The 16,174-nt window shown below is 43.0% G+C and overlaps 1 protein-coding gene across 2 annotated transcripts in view; it reads right to left on the minus strand.

The window, feature by feature from the left end:
• Positions 1-16,174, minus strand: part of pde4dip (phosphodiesterase 4D interacting protein) — a 545,686-nt gene that overhangs the window by 30,349 nt on the left and 499,163 nt on the right. For both annotated transcript variants that reach the window (XM_078561344.1, XM_078561345.1), the window contains 6 exons: positions 15,385-15,636; positions 8,203-8,334; positions 6,277-6,399; positions 4,162-4,351; positions 1,613-1,734; positions 887-1,114 (listed from right to left, as the gene is read on the minus strand). In XM_078561344.1, the coding sequence (XP_078417470.1) occupies positions 887-1,114; positions 1,613-1,734; positions 4,162-4,351; positions 6,277-6,399; positions 8,203-8,334; positions 15,385-15,636 (1,047 nt within the window). The remainder of the gene's footprint in view (positions 1-886; positions 1,115-1,612; positions 1,735-4,161; positions 4,352-6,276; positions 6,400-8,202; positions 8,335-15,384; positions 15,637-16,174) is intronic.

Raw genomic sequence — 16,174 nt, forward strand, 5'->3', positions numbered from 1 at the left:
CTCACATCCCCTCTAAACCTCCTGCCCCTTACCTTAAATCTATGCCCCCTGGTCATTGATCCCTCAGCCAAGGGGAAAGGTTCCTTCGTGTCTACCTTACCTATGCCCCTCATAATTTTATACACCTCAATCATGTCCCCTGTCAATCTCCGCTGCTCCAGGGAAAATAACCCCAGTCTATCCAATCTCTCATAACTAAAACTCACCAGCCCAATCAACATCCTAGTAAATCTCCTCTGCACTCTCTCTAGTGCAATCACATCCTTCCTATAATGCGGATTCCAGAACTGCACGCAATACTCTAGCTGTGGCCTAACAAGCATTTTATAAAGTTCCAGCATAACCTCCCTGCTCTTATAGTCTATGCCTCGGCTAATAAAAGCAAGTGTCCCATATGCCTTCTTGACCACCTTATCTACCTGTCCCGCTATCTTAAGAGACCGGTGGACATGCACACCAAGGTCCCTCTGATCCTCGGTACTTCCCAGGGTCCTAACATTCATCGTGTATTCCCATGTCTTGTTTGTCCTGCCCAAGTGCATCACCTCACAGTTATCCAGATTAAATTCCATTTGCCACTGATCAGCCCATCTGAACAGCCCGTCTATATCCCCCTGTGTTCTAAGGCTATCCTCCTCACTATTTACCACCCCACCAATTTTCGTGTCATCCACGAACTTACTGACCAACCCTCCTACTTTCAAGTCTAAATTGGGCACATTCCTTGCCCAATCTAAAGAATTTCTGTAAATGGAAGCTTTACACTCTATCCATTACCCCCATACTCTACTCTTTCACTGCTCTATTCATTAGGCCACCAACCAACTTCTCACCGCATTGGCTTTAATCTCTCTTTACTTATCCACTGCATTTCAAGTTGTCTCACCCTGGAACACCTGTTTACTGTTGTTGTGTTCACTGGATGACGAGGTCAAATGATTGATATTGAGGCTGGATGGTCGATGTTCATCCATCTTTTCCTTCAGCTGTTTCCGTAGGCAGCCATTAGTGTGGATACAGTGCTCCAGCTGAATGCGAAGGCCTTTGATTTGTGACAGGAAGTCACTGATGTCAAAGGCGCAGGATCCACCACCATGGACATTTCCTGAATAAACTGAGAGGGGGAGAAAAGTTATTTTTTTTAAATTGTGATTTTCTTTATTTATTTCTTCACATCTGGCATTTATAGTGCCAAGTAGCTTTTGTGGTTGATGAAGGGTACTTGTGTCTTATTTTCCAAACATGACATGAAAGGAAAAACCTTTTTATACAGCAAGTGGTTACAATCTGGAATGCAATGCCAGAAATGGTGGTTGGAACAGACTTAATTGTGGATTTCCAATGGGAATTGGATAAACATGAAAAGGGAAAATATCTGCATGGCAATGGGGAAAGATCCAGGGAATGGGACCAGCTAAATTGCTCTTCCAGAGAGCCAGCATGGGCTCGATGGGCTGAATGGGCTCCTTGTGTGCTGTAACCATTCTTTGGTTCTATGGTTTCAGTTCAGAAATCTAGAATTATATGCCACTGGTTTTTCGGAATAGTTGAATTGAAGGAATGAAAAATCTAGACAGAGCCTTCCATGCTGGTGAGATGGAGCAATTCCTACCTTGGAAAGGTTTCTTTTTCCCATACAGCCTCTCATATACTTGAATCTCAGACTGGAGAGAATGAAGTAGCTGGTGACTTTCATTTAGCTGCTGTTGGAGCATAGTGATCTCCTGTAACAGCCTGGGCAGATGGACAAAGCAGACATGTTAGAAGAGGGAGAATAGATGAGTGTTAACATGGATCTATAAATTGCTCACATCTTGGAGGAAGATTTTCTTCAGGTCTTATCTGCAGCAAAATTATTAATGTTCCTTATAAATGGGGTTATGATTTTGTTCACAACACACACAGGAAATCTATTAAATTTATTAATTTTGCTTCCAATCTCCACCCCTCCATCATTTTCACATGGTCCATCTCTGACACTTCCCTTCCCTTCCTTGACCTCTCTGTCTCAATTTCTGGTGATAGACTGTCCACCAATATCCATTACAAGCCAACCGACTCCCACAGCTACCTCGACTACAGCTCCTCACACCCCGCTTCCTGTAAGGACTCCATTCCATTCTCTCAGTTCCTTCGCCTCCGTCGCATCTGTTCTGATGATGTTACCTTCAAAAACAGTTCTTCTGACATGTCCTCCTTCTTCTTTAACCGAGGTTTTCCACCCACGGTCGTTGACAGGGCCCTCAACCGTGTCCGGCCCATCTCCCGCGCATCTGCCCTCACGTCTTCTCCTCCCTCCCAGAAACATGATAGGGTCCCCCTTGTCCTCACTTATCACCCCAACCAGCCTCCGCATTCAAAGGATCATCCTCCACCATTTCCGCCAATTCCAGCATGATGCCACCACCAAACACATCTTCCCTCCACCCCCCCGGCGGCATTCCGTAGGGATCGTTCCCTCCGGGACACCCTGGTCCACTCCTCCATCACCCCCTACTCCTCAACCCCCACCTATGGCACCTCCCCATGCCCAGGCAAAAGATGCAACACCTGCCCCTTCACTTCCTCTCTCCTCACTGTCCAAGGGCCCAAACACTCCTTTCAAGTGAAGCAGCATTTCACTTGCACTTCCCCTAACTTAGTCTATTACATTTGCTGCTCCCAATGCGGTCTACTCTACATTGGAGAGACCAAACGTAAACTGGGCGACTGCTTTGCAGAACACCCGCGGTCTGTCCACAAGAAAGACCCAAACCTCCCTGTCGCTTGCCATTTTAACACTCCACCCTGCTCTCTTGTCCACATGTCTGTCCTTGGCTTTCTGCATTGTTCCAGTGAAGCCCAACGCAAACTGAAGGAACAGCACCTCATCTTCCGACTAGGCACTTTACAGCCTTCTGGACTGAATATTGAATTCAACAACTTTAGATCTTGAACTCCCTCCTCCATCCCCACCCCCTTTCCGTTTCTTCCCCCTCCCGTTTGTTTTTTCCAATAATTTATATAGATTTTTCTTTTCCCACCTATTTCCATTATTTTTAAATCTATACCTTTAATGCCCTGTTAGTCTTTCCACCCCACCCCCACTAGAGCTGTACCTTGAGTGTCCTGCCATCCATTCTTAATTAGCACATTCGTTTAGATAATATCACCACCTTCAATACCTCTTTGTTCCTTTGTCTGTGACATCTTTTGATTATCTGCTCCTATCACTGCTTGCTTGTCCCTACAACCAACCCCCCCACCCCCCACCAACTTATCCCCCCCCACCCCCCCACCTTAAACCAGCTTATATGTCACCTCTCTCCTAATATTACTCAGTTCTGTTGAAGGGTCATGAGGACTCGAAACGTCAACTCTTTTCTTCTCCCCCGATGCTGCCAGACCTGCTGAGTTTTTCCAGGTAATTCTGTTTTTGTTCAGGAAATCTTCACTTTCTTATTGTTAACAAAGCTAAGACAATCTTTTTTCAGTGGGATCTTCTAGGAATGCCATTCCCAAAACAGGGACTAATTCAATTTGTCAATGGGGGGAAGTATAGGGTCACTGTCCTATCAACTGATTCAATTATGTTGATGGCATGTTACCGTTCTACTTCATTAGATACCAGCATGTGATACATAATGAATGAAGAATGTCACTGTGCATTGCTTTCTTACCACAGACAGCAGGCAAAGGATGCAATCAAGTGCAACAGAGTTTAGATGTAGGTAAAGCTCCCTCTACTCTCCAACAATGAGCCTCAATTCCACCTTAGAAGACAAAGCACCATTTCCATTCCACACACCAGCTATTGTTATCTTCAATCCCAATTTATTTATCAAATTGGTGCAAATTCTTTACTGTGGACTCACAGCTATTAAGAATTGGAGGGAGGTTATCTAAATGCATTTTACTTAGCATCTTTACAGTTTGCAGGAAGAAACTTCATACGCCCATTATTTAGTAGAGAATTCAAACCCATAACCTGGACATGAAAGGACATGCAAGGACATACTCTGTTGGTTATGACGCAACCAGTAATTATTTATTGAGGAACTCATACAGCTGGAGGGATTGCATTGGTGGGGTCCAGCTCCATGTCATGCAACCACTCGGCAAGCAGAATGGATATCATTGGCCTATGCATAAATTAGAAAAATAGAAAATCGGTCTCAATACCTATTGCTTTTGTTTTGGCTGCATTGCTGCTCTTCTCTCAGCTGTAATGCTTCCTCCTGTCTGTCCCTGACTTCAGCCTGCAAGTTGTTGTTCTCTTCCCTCCACTGATCCAGTTCTGTCTCCAAGAGCTTATATCTAGCCCTGGTTGTTAACAGGCTCTCCCTCAGTTGCTCAATTTCTTTGGCCTGTTCTATGGAGTTAAAATGAAACAAATAATTTCAGAATAAATGTTATTTTCCTTAGTTGAAAATGTTAGAATAACAGTGTATTATTTTTCAAGATTTTATATAAAGTTGTAAATTTTACTTTTAACCAAAAGCAAAAATAACTTGCAGTGATTGAATGACGTAGAAAACATTCCGAGGTATAAGGAAAATGTACTCCAAGCCAAAGGAGGAAGGATGAGGAAGTTTGACTAAAAACTTGATCAAAGAGGTCGGTTTTAAGGAGAATCTTAAATGAAGCGAGTGATATGGGGAGGTGAAGGGCTACATGATACACAGTGGCATTCTGTTACAGTGAGGTCTACCATCTGGAAGGACAAGGGCAGCAGACGCATGGAAACACCATCACCCACAAGTTCCCCTCCAAGCCACACACCATCCTCACTTGGAACTATATCACTGTTCTTTCACTGTCACTGGGTCAAAATCATGGAACTCCCTTCCTCAAAGCAATGTAGGTGTACTTACACCATGCAGCCTACAGCCGTTCAAAGAGGGGGTCACCACCACCTTCTAAAGGTCAAGCAGGTTTGAGCAACAAATGTTGGCCTTTCCAGCAATGCTCACATCCCATAAAGAATTAAAAACTTATAAATTTTACTAGTAGCCCAAATTATATATACTGTTAATTCAATGATTTGTGCTATGTATGGCAATGCTGGCCAGCATTCATTGGCACTTTAAGCCATTGATTAAGAAGTTTCTCAGCCTCTCCTCTGTTTCATGCACCATGTTCCAGGTTTATGACACTAGGTCTCAAATCAGGTATCCAGTAGCTGACACAGCCCAGAAGTTAAAAATTGTTGGGATTTTCTAAGGAGCCAGTGAATTTAGTGATTGGCATCTCTGGCACTGCTGCCGCTGAAGGAGCAGATAAACACTTCTTGAGGCAGTTTTCTGCACTTCTGGCAGAAGTAGCATTACCTCACTTACATTACAGCAGTGCCACTGGAGTCAGGGAGCTGCCAGCAACAGCATGTCAATGTGAAGGGGCCATTAAATTCAGCAGGACTTGAGAATAATGAGTATCAGTATGAAAGCAAAGTTTGGTATCCTGAAGGAGCAGGTTAATAAGACAACGCCTGTCACTCATCATGTAGGTCATCCTATTTCTTAGGTTACATACAAGGCTTAATCCAGCTATTAATAATTCCCTCCTTCTTCAGCACCAAATCTGTCCTTCAGTGACTTGTTAAACTGGGAATCTGCTCATTTCCCTTTTGAATGCAAAACCAAATCCAAATAGCTGGCAGGTCGTAACTAAATGATGGAAGAAAGTAGGTAGAGAAACTTTCTTTCCAACCTTCTTTAACTCAGCACTTTTGTAACCAACATTTGTGCCATTCATTTTGTAACACTGGAGGTAAAATATCAGCAACTAAAAACAGGATTGTCCATGTAAGATTCTGGAAGACAAATTTACAATTACACAATGTAAAATTTTGCTCTGAAAAGCACAGTTGTTGCTATGAAAGAGTTTCTTGGAAGAACTGAAGGAATGTCTGGAACTGGTAAAAGAGGTAATTATATATAGGTTGAAAATATGGGCAGGATCATTCCTCCGAACAGCAGGCAGAGTACACTGCCCAAAACATTGAGGCCTATCAGTTCTTCCGAGGAACTATTTTAATATAACAACTGCTCTTTTCAGAGCAAAATTTTACATGGTGTAAGCATCAATTTGTCTTCCTCATGTTACTGCTCTCACCAGAAACCTTGAAACAATGTTTAAGTATTGTCCATTTTTCTGCCAAATTGTAAGAACAAGTTGCTTTGAAATGCACAATTTATGAGAGTGCAACTTCAGTGGTGGATTGCCAATTACTGAGAAAAACAGGAACTCGTCATTTTTCTTTAAAAACAGAACTTTAGCCCTTAGTCAATGTCTCACCCCTGGGCACTTGTGTGAGCTGGGCCTGGAGAGTCAGGATCTCATCCCTCAGCATTCGGTTCTCCTCTGACAGCTGAGTCATTGTTTCCAGTCCCTGAATGTAGATGTTAGTTGGAGCAACAGCTACAAGAAAATAAGAGGGACCAAATCAGACACCAAAATGCCAGGAGTGAAAAATCCTCATCAAGGATTCCAGTCCATAAGCATCTCATAAAGTATTGAATGAGTGGCTACCTGTCAAACCTGTAGACATGTGGATGATCTGACATTTTGCATATTTATTTATGACAGGACGTAAAAATTACAAAGCTACAAGTACGTTGTGTAGATTTGTTCCACCAATCTCAGTGGGGGTTGTGGGGTGGCGGGTGGAGGGGTTAGATTGATAGACGAGTGTGACTTGTTACAAGATATGATAAAAAAGGACAGTAGAGTTTTGGATAGCAGGATGGAAGTCTAGCCAGAAGAGCGCTGAAGTAATGGTTGGAATTTTCCGAGGCTACAAGGATTCCATTGCTAGAGCCGAAAGTGGGGAGACAACGGGGGTGAGGGTGGGTAGTGACCCCGCTTTGGCGAGTGGCTGACCCCAGGGCTACATTTTACCAGCAGCAGCCTTTTAATTGGCAGCTCGGCAGCACTACCACCAGTGGTGGTCATTGCTGCGGCTGCACCTGGAGGAAGAAGATACAGACATGTGCCTTCATGGTAAAGTAAGTGGGGATTGCAGACTCCGGGGCCAGGCAGGCACAGGGTGGTTACTGTGGAAAGGCAGCACCATTGCTGCATGAGTGGCCACTTCAGCCAGGGGCCCTCCGAGCACCAGAAAATGCCCAAAATGGAGGCCACCCCTTCCCTACAGCCCAATGGGAGGTGACCAGGGTTTACCCATTCAGTGAAAAGACACATGTTCAATGCCCTGCTCTGCTGAACTTTCCATCTCAGTTGCATTGCTGTGGAAAGGTAATAGGTAGAGGTTAGGTGCTGCTCCTCAGCATGGAAATATAAATTACAAGCAGAGTCATCCCCGGGTCAAGCATCTTTACGACCCATTTGGCTGGTGAAGAGCAGTCCTAGTAGTGCTGTGGGAGAACATGATGTATCCAGTCTCTGATGCCACATGATACAGGTTTTCATTCAACATGATATTGTAGGTTAATTTATCATCAAAATCATAACTAGTCAAACTAGAATATAAAGGGTAGAACTTTCCCCCCGTCGGGGGGGTTGTGCGGGGACGGGTGCGGACCTGATCGGTGCCCCCGATCGGGTCCCTGCCGCCATTTTACGTGGGCTGGCCAATTAAGGCCCACCCAGCGTGATGCGCACCCATAAGCGCTGAGCACTCCCTGTGCGGGCTGCGGGGGTGGTTCCGTGAGCCGGGAGTGTGCCCTTTCATGCATGTGCGTGAAAGAGCGCAGAAATCTCCCTGAGGCACAGAGGTACCTCAGAGAGAGTAGTTTTAAGCTTTAACAGTTCAATAAAGTGTTGAAAATTTTTTTATGACATGTCCCCTCATGTGAAACTGGCACATGAGCTGGGACATGTGCATTAATTTCAATAAAAAATTTTTGGAGAAAATTTGAAATCATTCATGAAACCTCATCCCGCCTGTGGATGAGGTTCCATGAAAAATGCGAAGCCCGCCTGGGCTCTTCGCCTGCCTGCCAACCTTAAGGTTAGATGGGAAGTTCCATTAATTATTTTAATTGTTAGTTAGATGGCCTTAATAGGCCTTAATAGGCCTTTGACAGTTCGGTGGGCACGGCTGCGTGTCTGCCGAACTGAAAATCTAAATGACGTGCGGTGATGTCAGGACGCACGCCCCACGTCACCCCGTGTCATTTTACGCCTCGGCGAGCAGGCCCCGCCCCCACTCACCGAGCCAAAGATTGTCCCCAAAGTGTCTGAATTCTGAGAAAATCTTACCATTTTCTTTGGCTGCGGCAGCCAGGCGCATTTCGAGCTGCTCCCTGAGTCGGTTGTTCGTGTGGATGGATTCCTCTAGGCGTTGCCGCATGGTGCGAATTTCCCGAAGATGCTCCTCCAACATCTCTGCACCTACACACAGAGATAAAATTTAGCTACTGTTAATAATATAATAATATGCAACATCAGCAGAAAGTCCAGCCAACTAGTTATCCAACATTCTACGTTGCTTCGAGATCCCAAAGAAAAATAGGTTCAGGAAAATATTTGTTGAAGGCCAACCAAAACAACTCATGCCAATTTATGCAGGGGATGGTAAAATAAGAGATAGAACGGTCAGTACTGAATTCCACATCAAACCCAAAGTTAATGTGCTTAACTAATTGGAAGATTTTGAAGCATCACCATTGATACTGAAGATATAAAGATGAACTTGCATTTATTTAGCACTTTTTAGAACCTTAGGATGAGCCAAGGCACTTCAAATATAGTATTTTTTGAAGTGTAGTATTTGTTATAATGTAGACAAAAGAGACAGCCAATTTTGGAGCAGCATGGTTCCACAAATAGCAGAGATAAATGATTAAATGGAAAATGTCTTGCCAATGTAGCCAAGTGCACTCTGCGCATGTATTAACTCCACACATGCATGGAGCGCACTTGGCTGCACTGGCAAGGCATCCCTTTTTTTAGTAATGTTGGTTGAGAAATAAATGTTGGCCAGGACACTGTGAAAACTCCCTTACTCATCCTCAAATGATGACATGGGATCTTTTACGTTCACCTGAAAGGACAGAGACGGCCTCAGTTAGACATCTCATCTGGAACGTGAGAAAACAAACTTTACATTTACTTAAGTTGCAGTGTGCTATGTGTTGTGTTTGTAGATGGAAGGAAGCCTGAAGTAAAAGAAGAACAGAGGGAGCTATCCTGGACATGCTACATCTAGTCTCTCTGACTAAGGGCAGTCTCTCAGTTTTCACATCATATGCAGTCTGATGTCACCATGTAACTTAAGAATGCTCCCTCTAATCGCCATTTCTTATTTTTCATAAAATGTAATTTTTTTATAATACAAATTTATCATCAGGCTTGGCAAAGCCAGAATCTGCTTGTAAGTGAGAGACTACAAGCTTTTTGTCTTTGTGGGTAGTTAAGGTTTATTTTATGGAATCTCAGGAACCACATATAACTAATGGCCTGTTAATTTGCAAATATCTCATATTGAGGAAACAAATAAAATTTGGCGCTCTAATTAGGATTTGTACCCCAAAAGGATTTTTTAAAAATGTCACTTATCAAACCTCTGGGTCAAAAGATTCAAACCGAACAGACCAAGTGACAACTAAAATCACAAACAGAACTAAGTTGCCTGGGCTTCCTTGACCTAATTTCCGGGGCTCAGGGTTCATGGCTCATGTAAACCCTTGTACTAAAAGTGAGAAACAGAGGGCAACAAGTGAAGAGGGCATTCAGTGGAGCGCATATTTCCACCACATTGTGTTAACTCAGCATTATTACAATTTTGCAGCTCTCCTATGAGGCTTTCCCCTGCTTGGTTGATGCGTTGAAGGTTGAAAGAAAGAAATATTTCCATTAAGAGTTTCCATCTCACTGTAGAGGCTTCAGGCCAATCCACATCCAACAATCTGCTCTTAAAACTCTGCTCATATTTTGACAACTGTGACAAATTCCACCACAGCAGCTACAACAACTCACAACATTCTAAAAAATAGTCAATTTGCCTTATCTCCCAATGTTAATGAATGTCAATGACCAAAAGATTGATAAGGGTGTAAAAATTAGAGTACGAGAGAAAGCTAGCTAGAAATATAAAGACAGATTGTAAGAGTTTCTGTAGATATTTTAAAAAGAGTTAACAAAGTGAGCGTTGGTCCCATGGAATCTGAGTGTAGGGAATTAATAACGGAAAATAAGGAGTTGGCAGATGAATTGAACCAGTATTTTGCATCGGTCTTCACTATAGAGAATACAAGTAACATCCCAGAAGTATCTGTAAATCAGGAAATTAAAGGGAGGGAGGAACTCAGGGAAAATTACAATCACGAGGGAAGTAGTACTGAGAAAATTGTTGGAGCTGCAGGCTGACAAATCCCTGGGTCCTAATGGACTTCATCCTAGGGTCTTAAAAGAAGTTGCTCGTGAGATGGTGGATGAGTTGGTTTTAATTTTCCAAAAGGCTCTAGATTCGGGTAAGGTTCCATTAGATTGGAAAATAGCAAATAACTCCTTTATTCAAAAAGGGAGGAAGACAGAAAGCAGGAAACTACAGGCCAGTTAGCTTAATATCTGTCATAGGGAAAATTTTAGAAGCTATTGTTAAAGAAGTTAAAGCAGAGCACTTGAATAGGTTCAAGGTAATCAGGCAGAGTCAACATGGTTTTGTAAAAGGGAAATCATGTTTAACCAAATTATTGGAATTCTTTGATGCAGTCACATGTACTGTGGGTAAAGGGAAACTGTGGATGTACTATACTTAGATTCCCGGAAGGCATTTGATAAGGTGCCACATCAAAGGTTATTGCAAAAACTAAAAGCTCATTGTGTATGGGGTAACATATTTTCATGGGTAGAAGATTGGCTAGCTAACAGGAAACAGAGGGTAGGCATAAATGGGTCTTATCTAGTTGGCAAAATCTAACAAATGGTGTGTCATAGGGATCAGAGCTGGGGCCTCAAATTTTTACAATTTTCATAAATGACTTGGTTGAAGGGACCAAAGGTATGGTTGGTAAATTTGCTGATGACACAAAGATAGGTAGGAAAGTAAGATGTGAAGAGGACACAAGGAGACTACAAAGGGATATAGACAGGTTAATTAAGTGGGCAATGACCTGGCAAATGGAGTATTATTTGGGAAAGTGGGAAATTGTCCATTTTGGCAGGATAAATAAAAAAGAAGAATGTTATCTAAATGGTGAGAGATTGCAGAACTCTGAGATGCATTGGGCTCTATGTGTCCGAGTGCATGAATTGCAAAAGGCTAGTATGCAGGTACAGTAAGTAATTAGGAAAGCTAATAGAATGTTATCATTTATTGTGAGGGAAATTGAATACAAAAATAGGGAGATTTTGCTTCAGTTATACTGGGCACTAGTGAGACACATTGTGCTGTGTACAATATTGGTCTCCTTATTTAAGGAATGATGTAAATGCATTGGAAGCAGTTCAGGGAAGGATAACTAAACTAATACCTGGGTTGGGTGGGTTGTCTTATGAGGAAAGGTTGCACAGGCAAGGCTTGTATCTGCTGGAGTTTAGAAGAATAAGACGCAACTTGATTGAAACATAGGGCAGGACTTTTCAGTCAGCATGCGGGGGCGGGCCCGACACGCCGACATGTAAAATGATGCGTGATGATGTCGGGCATGTGTCCCGATGTCATCGCACTGTGTTGCAATGTTTCGTTCGGAAGGTGCGCGCCTGAGTCGACTGCGCGCCCGCCGATATTGAAACGGCCTATTAAGGCCATTAAGGAAGTTATTAAGCTCATTGTTGATGCTGCCCGTCCAACCTTAAGGTTGGCAGGCAGGCGAAGAGGCCAAGCGGCCTTGGCGTTTTTCATGGCTTTCATCCACGAGTGGCATGAGGTTTCCTAAAGTGTTTATTAATTAAATAAAAATTCTTTATGAAATATAAAAATATGTCCTCTCTCCTCTGACACAGTCACATGAGGGGGCATGTTTAAATAAATTTTACAGTCATTTATTTATTTATTTGAAAACCACTTCAATCTCCCTGAGGCAGCTCCGTGCCTCAGGGAGATTGAAGCATTTTCTTGCACACTTGCGCGAAAGAGCGCTGGCCCCGACTCTCTCTCCTCCCCTTGCCTGCACAGGTAGTGCTGAGCGCTATGACTCGCGCTTTATGCTGGGCAGGCCTTAATTGGCCCGCCCGCATAAAATGGCAGTGGGGAGCCGATCGCGGGCAGTGATTGGCTCCGCAGCCGCCCCTGCCCGCTCCCGCCAAGCCTGCCCGCCGCCTGAAAAATTCAGGCCATATAAAATCCTGAGGGGTCTTGACAGGGTCGATGTAGAGAGGATGTTTCCTCTTGTGGGAGAATCTAGTACTAGGGACAATGTTGATAAATAAGGGGTCACCCATTTAGGACCTAGATGAGGGGAAATTTTTTCTCTCAGAGAGTTGTGAGTCTTTGGAACTCTCTTCCTCAAAAGGCAGAGTCTGAATATTTTTAAGGCAAAGGTAGATGGATTCTTGATAAGCAAGTGGGGAAAAGGTTATCGGGGATATGCAGGAATGTGAGGTTGAGGTTACAATCAGATCAGCCATGCTCTTATTGAATGGCGGTGCAGGCTTGAATGGCCGAGTGGCCTACTCCTGCTCCTAATTCGTATGTAAAATTCCAGGATTCAGATCTGGATCTGAATCCATACCAAAATAAAGATTACTTTTTCCTTGAAATCCATCCATTAGTTTTTGAGATATATTGTTTACAAACAAACAGACTAACAAATAACATTAAGATAAAAGCAAAATACTGTGGATGCTGGAAATCTGAAACAAAAACAAAAATTGCTGGAAAAACTCAGCAGGTCTGGCAGCATCTGTGGAGAGGAAGACAGAGCTAATGTTTCGAGTCCGTAAGACTCTTCTTCAGAACTAAAGAGAAGTAAAAATGTGGTGAAATATATACTGTTTAAGGGGGGATGGGACAGGTGAAGCTGGATAGAAGGCTAGTGATTGGTGGAGGCAAAGGAGAGATTGCAAAAGATGTTATAAACAAAAGGTCGAAGGGGTGTTGACGGTGGTGATACTGGCTAAAGGAGGTGCTAATGGTGACATTAAGAGTAGAAAGCAGAATGAGCAAGTGACAGATGGCCCTAGTGGGGTGGGGGTGGGGAGAGGGAATGGTGTGGGAGATAAGATCGAAATAGGCCCCCTCCTCACCGTCCAAGGGCCCAAACACTCCTTTCGAGCGAAGCAGCTCTTCACTTGCACTTCCCTCAATTTGGTCTTCTGCATTTGCTGCTCCTAATGCGGTTTCCTCTACATTGAAGAGACCAAACCCAGGCTGGGTGACCGCTTTGTGGAACACCTTCGGTCTGTCTGCAAGCATGACCCAGACCTTCTTGTTGCTTGCCATTTCAACACACCACCCTAATCTCATGCCCACATGTCCATTATTGGCCTGCTGCAATGTTCCAGTGAAGTTCAACGCAAACTGGAGGAACAGCACCTCATCTTCCGATTAGGCACTTTACAGCTTTCTGGACTTAACGTTGAGTTCAACAACTTCAGATCATGAACTCTCTCCTCCATCCTCAACCCTTATTGATCCCCTTTTCTCAAATATTTATTTATTTTTAGATATACATTTTTTCCCACCTATTTCTATTATTATTTTAAAATTTATTTCCATTCATTGTTTTATTCCCACCTTTTAGTCTATTTCGATTTTTTCTCCCACACCGTCCCTTCCCCCCACCCCCACTAGGGCCATCTGTCACTTGCTCATCCTGCTTTCTACTCTTAATGTCACCATTAGCACCTCCTTTAGCCAGTAGCACCACCATCAACACCCCTTTGACCTTTTGTTTATAACATCTTTTGCAATCTCTCCTTTGCCTCCACCTATCACTGGCCTTCAATCCAGCTTCACCTGTCCCACCCCCCCTTAAACAGTATATATTTCACCACATTTCTACTTCTCTTTAGTTCTGAAGAAGAGTCATACGGACTTGAAACGTTAACTCTGTCTTTCTCTCCACAGATGCTGTCAGACCTGCTGAGTTTTTCCAGCAATTTTTGTTTTTGTAACAAATAACATTACCTCCATCCACCTTCAGTGGCAGAGATAATAAATCTTTTTCTTCTTGATGGCGTCTTAATAAAAGTAAGATTTAGAAAGGAAAAATAAACATTTTGTCTAAATGGAAAAGATCCATGAGACATTTGCTACAGTTTTACTTGTGATAATCGTTTAACTATCGTATATTATAATGTGCCTGCTTGTCACACCCACCCTCATAAATCAAGTTAAAACCAAAGGCAATTCTGCTCAGATAGTTATGAATGCAGACAAAATTGTGGCTGAATTTCCTCAGTTGTTTTGCTTGACTCGAACCATAACTCTGACAATTCAGCAGAACAACATGGGAAAAAGCAGGGAACTGGATACACTAGGCACTAACTTCACTTGGGTTTTGCCACTTGGCCTTGTAAAGGGCAGAGCGTCCATCCACTCTTTTACAAGTTCAGCCATGTTAAAATGGATTGGACCAGGGACAGGCTACACTGGGACCATATAGGATGCTGGTGTCAGGTGAGATATTCCAGCATCCAGTAAGGCACTAGCAAGCAGCTGGTGCTGGTGGTCCTGGCCAGCGAAATGGGGAAAATATTTGGTATTAGCCTTCTTCCACAGCAAGCCAAAGGGGGCCACAAATCAGACCTCAGGGTGAGGGGAAAGACATCAGCAACATAAGAATTGCTGGATGATAAAAGACCAAGGGGATTCTAGTCGGCCTTCTACCATTCTGACAGTCACGTATTGGATAATAATAATGGAGTTGTCGACTAATCATAACAATCAATCCCTATTAACTAGCCAGTAACAGACCTAGACATGAGGTGAGTAGAACCCACTGTGGAGGAAAGCTTTGGAAAAGTAGAGGTCCAAAATCACATGTTGCTCCCAAGCATTCCACACTTCTCGAAGCACACATGTGCTGTATCCCAATATCTAGGAAGATTTTGAAGTATCATCATGGACACCATAAAGATAAAGAAAGACCTTGCTTTTTATCATACTTTCTAGAACTTTGGAATGTGCCAAAGCACTTCAAATGAAATCTAACTATTTGCATTTGAATGTATCAACACTATAGATGCTTGCTCACCTGGACCTGTATGCACTTCAGCCAGTCTCATTTTGGTTTGCAGCTACTTTTTCTTGTCCAAATATATATTTCTTCCTTACCCCTTCCTTATAGCCAGCAGGTGCAGAAGCTGCTAGTTTCAGCACAATTAGACAGAGAAACTACTTCAATATAAATATACAGCGTTAAGTCAACTTTGATGCCTAGTGCAGGTCTCCTTCTGACCATTCTCACCCTGAGAAGCTCTGTACTAATAATCTTAATAAGGCAGAAAACCCAGAGAGAGATATGTTCAATTACCAGGGAACAAACATTTCTTTACCTGCCATGTTAGTCCCTGACTGGTACCCTGATGATCCAGAGGACACGTCTCCGAGTGTATTGATTCTCACTGGTCGATGAGTTGTTTCCCAGAGTGCATTGTTGTCCAGATAACTATTGGTGGTTCGCAAGACCTCCTGTAGATTATTGGTGTTGCTCAGCTGTTGGTGAAGTGTATTGTTGGACTGTGAGGCGCAGCCAACCTGTTCTAAATGTGAAGACATACCAGTGCCTGTTCCAGAAAAGGGCATACCTACAGGAGTGATTTTCAGTGGAGGTTCAGAAAGTTGAGAGAGAAAAAACAGAAGCAGCAAATGTTCAGCTTAGAAACATTCAAGCAAACACAGTGGTCCACTCAAAGGCAAAACGTACTCCAAAATCATCATGTCAAGTCCGACCAATCACAAATGCCCATTTGCAGCATAAGCTGTTTTCCTATATTGCACTTATTCAATGGTGCAACTATTCAAGGACCTAATCTTTGCCATCAGTGCTAAAAGGGTTAAATAGTACGAGAGTCACACAGAAGGTTTTCCATGAAGAATGAATTATTTCATTTCTTTCAAGAAATGTTGGATTTGACAGCAGCTTATTTCATTCCACACTGTTGCCACAACCACCTTCTGTCTGCTCCTTGCTCAGCTTCATAGGCAACAATGATGGCCTTTTAACGAAGTGCAGAATCATGCAATATCTTATAATTTGGTATTTATCCATCTTACTGATTTGTGCAGAATTTCAGCATATTTGTAGAATCATGTTATGAGAATACCTTTATCATTAATGTTAGT

The sequence above is a fragment of the Cetorhinus maximus genome, chromosome 17 (genome assembly GCF_964194155.1).
Source record: "Cetorhinus maximus chromosome 17, sCetMax3.hap1.1, whole genome shotgun sequence".
Taxonomy (NCBI): Eukaryota; Metazoa; Chordata; class Chondrichthyes; order Lamniformes; family Cetorhinidae; genus Cetorhinus; species Cetorhinus maximus.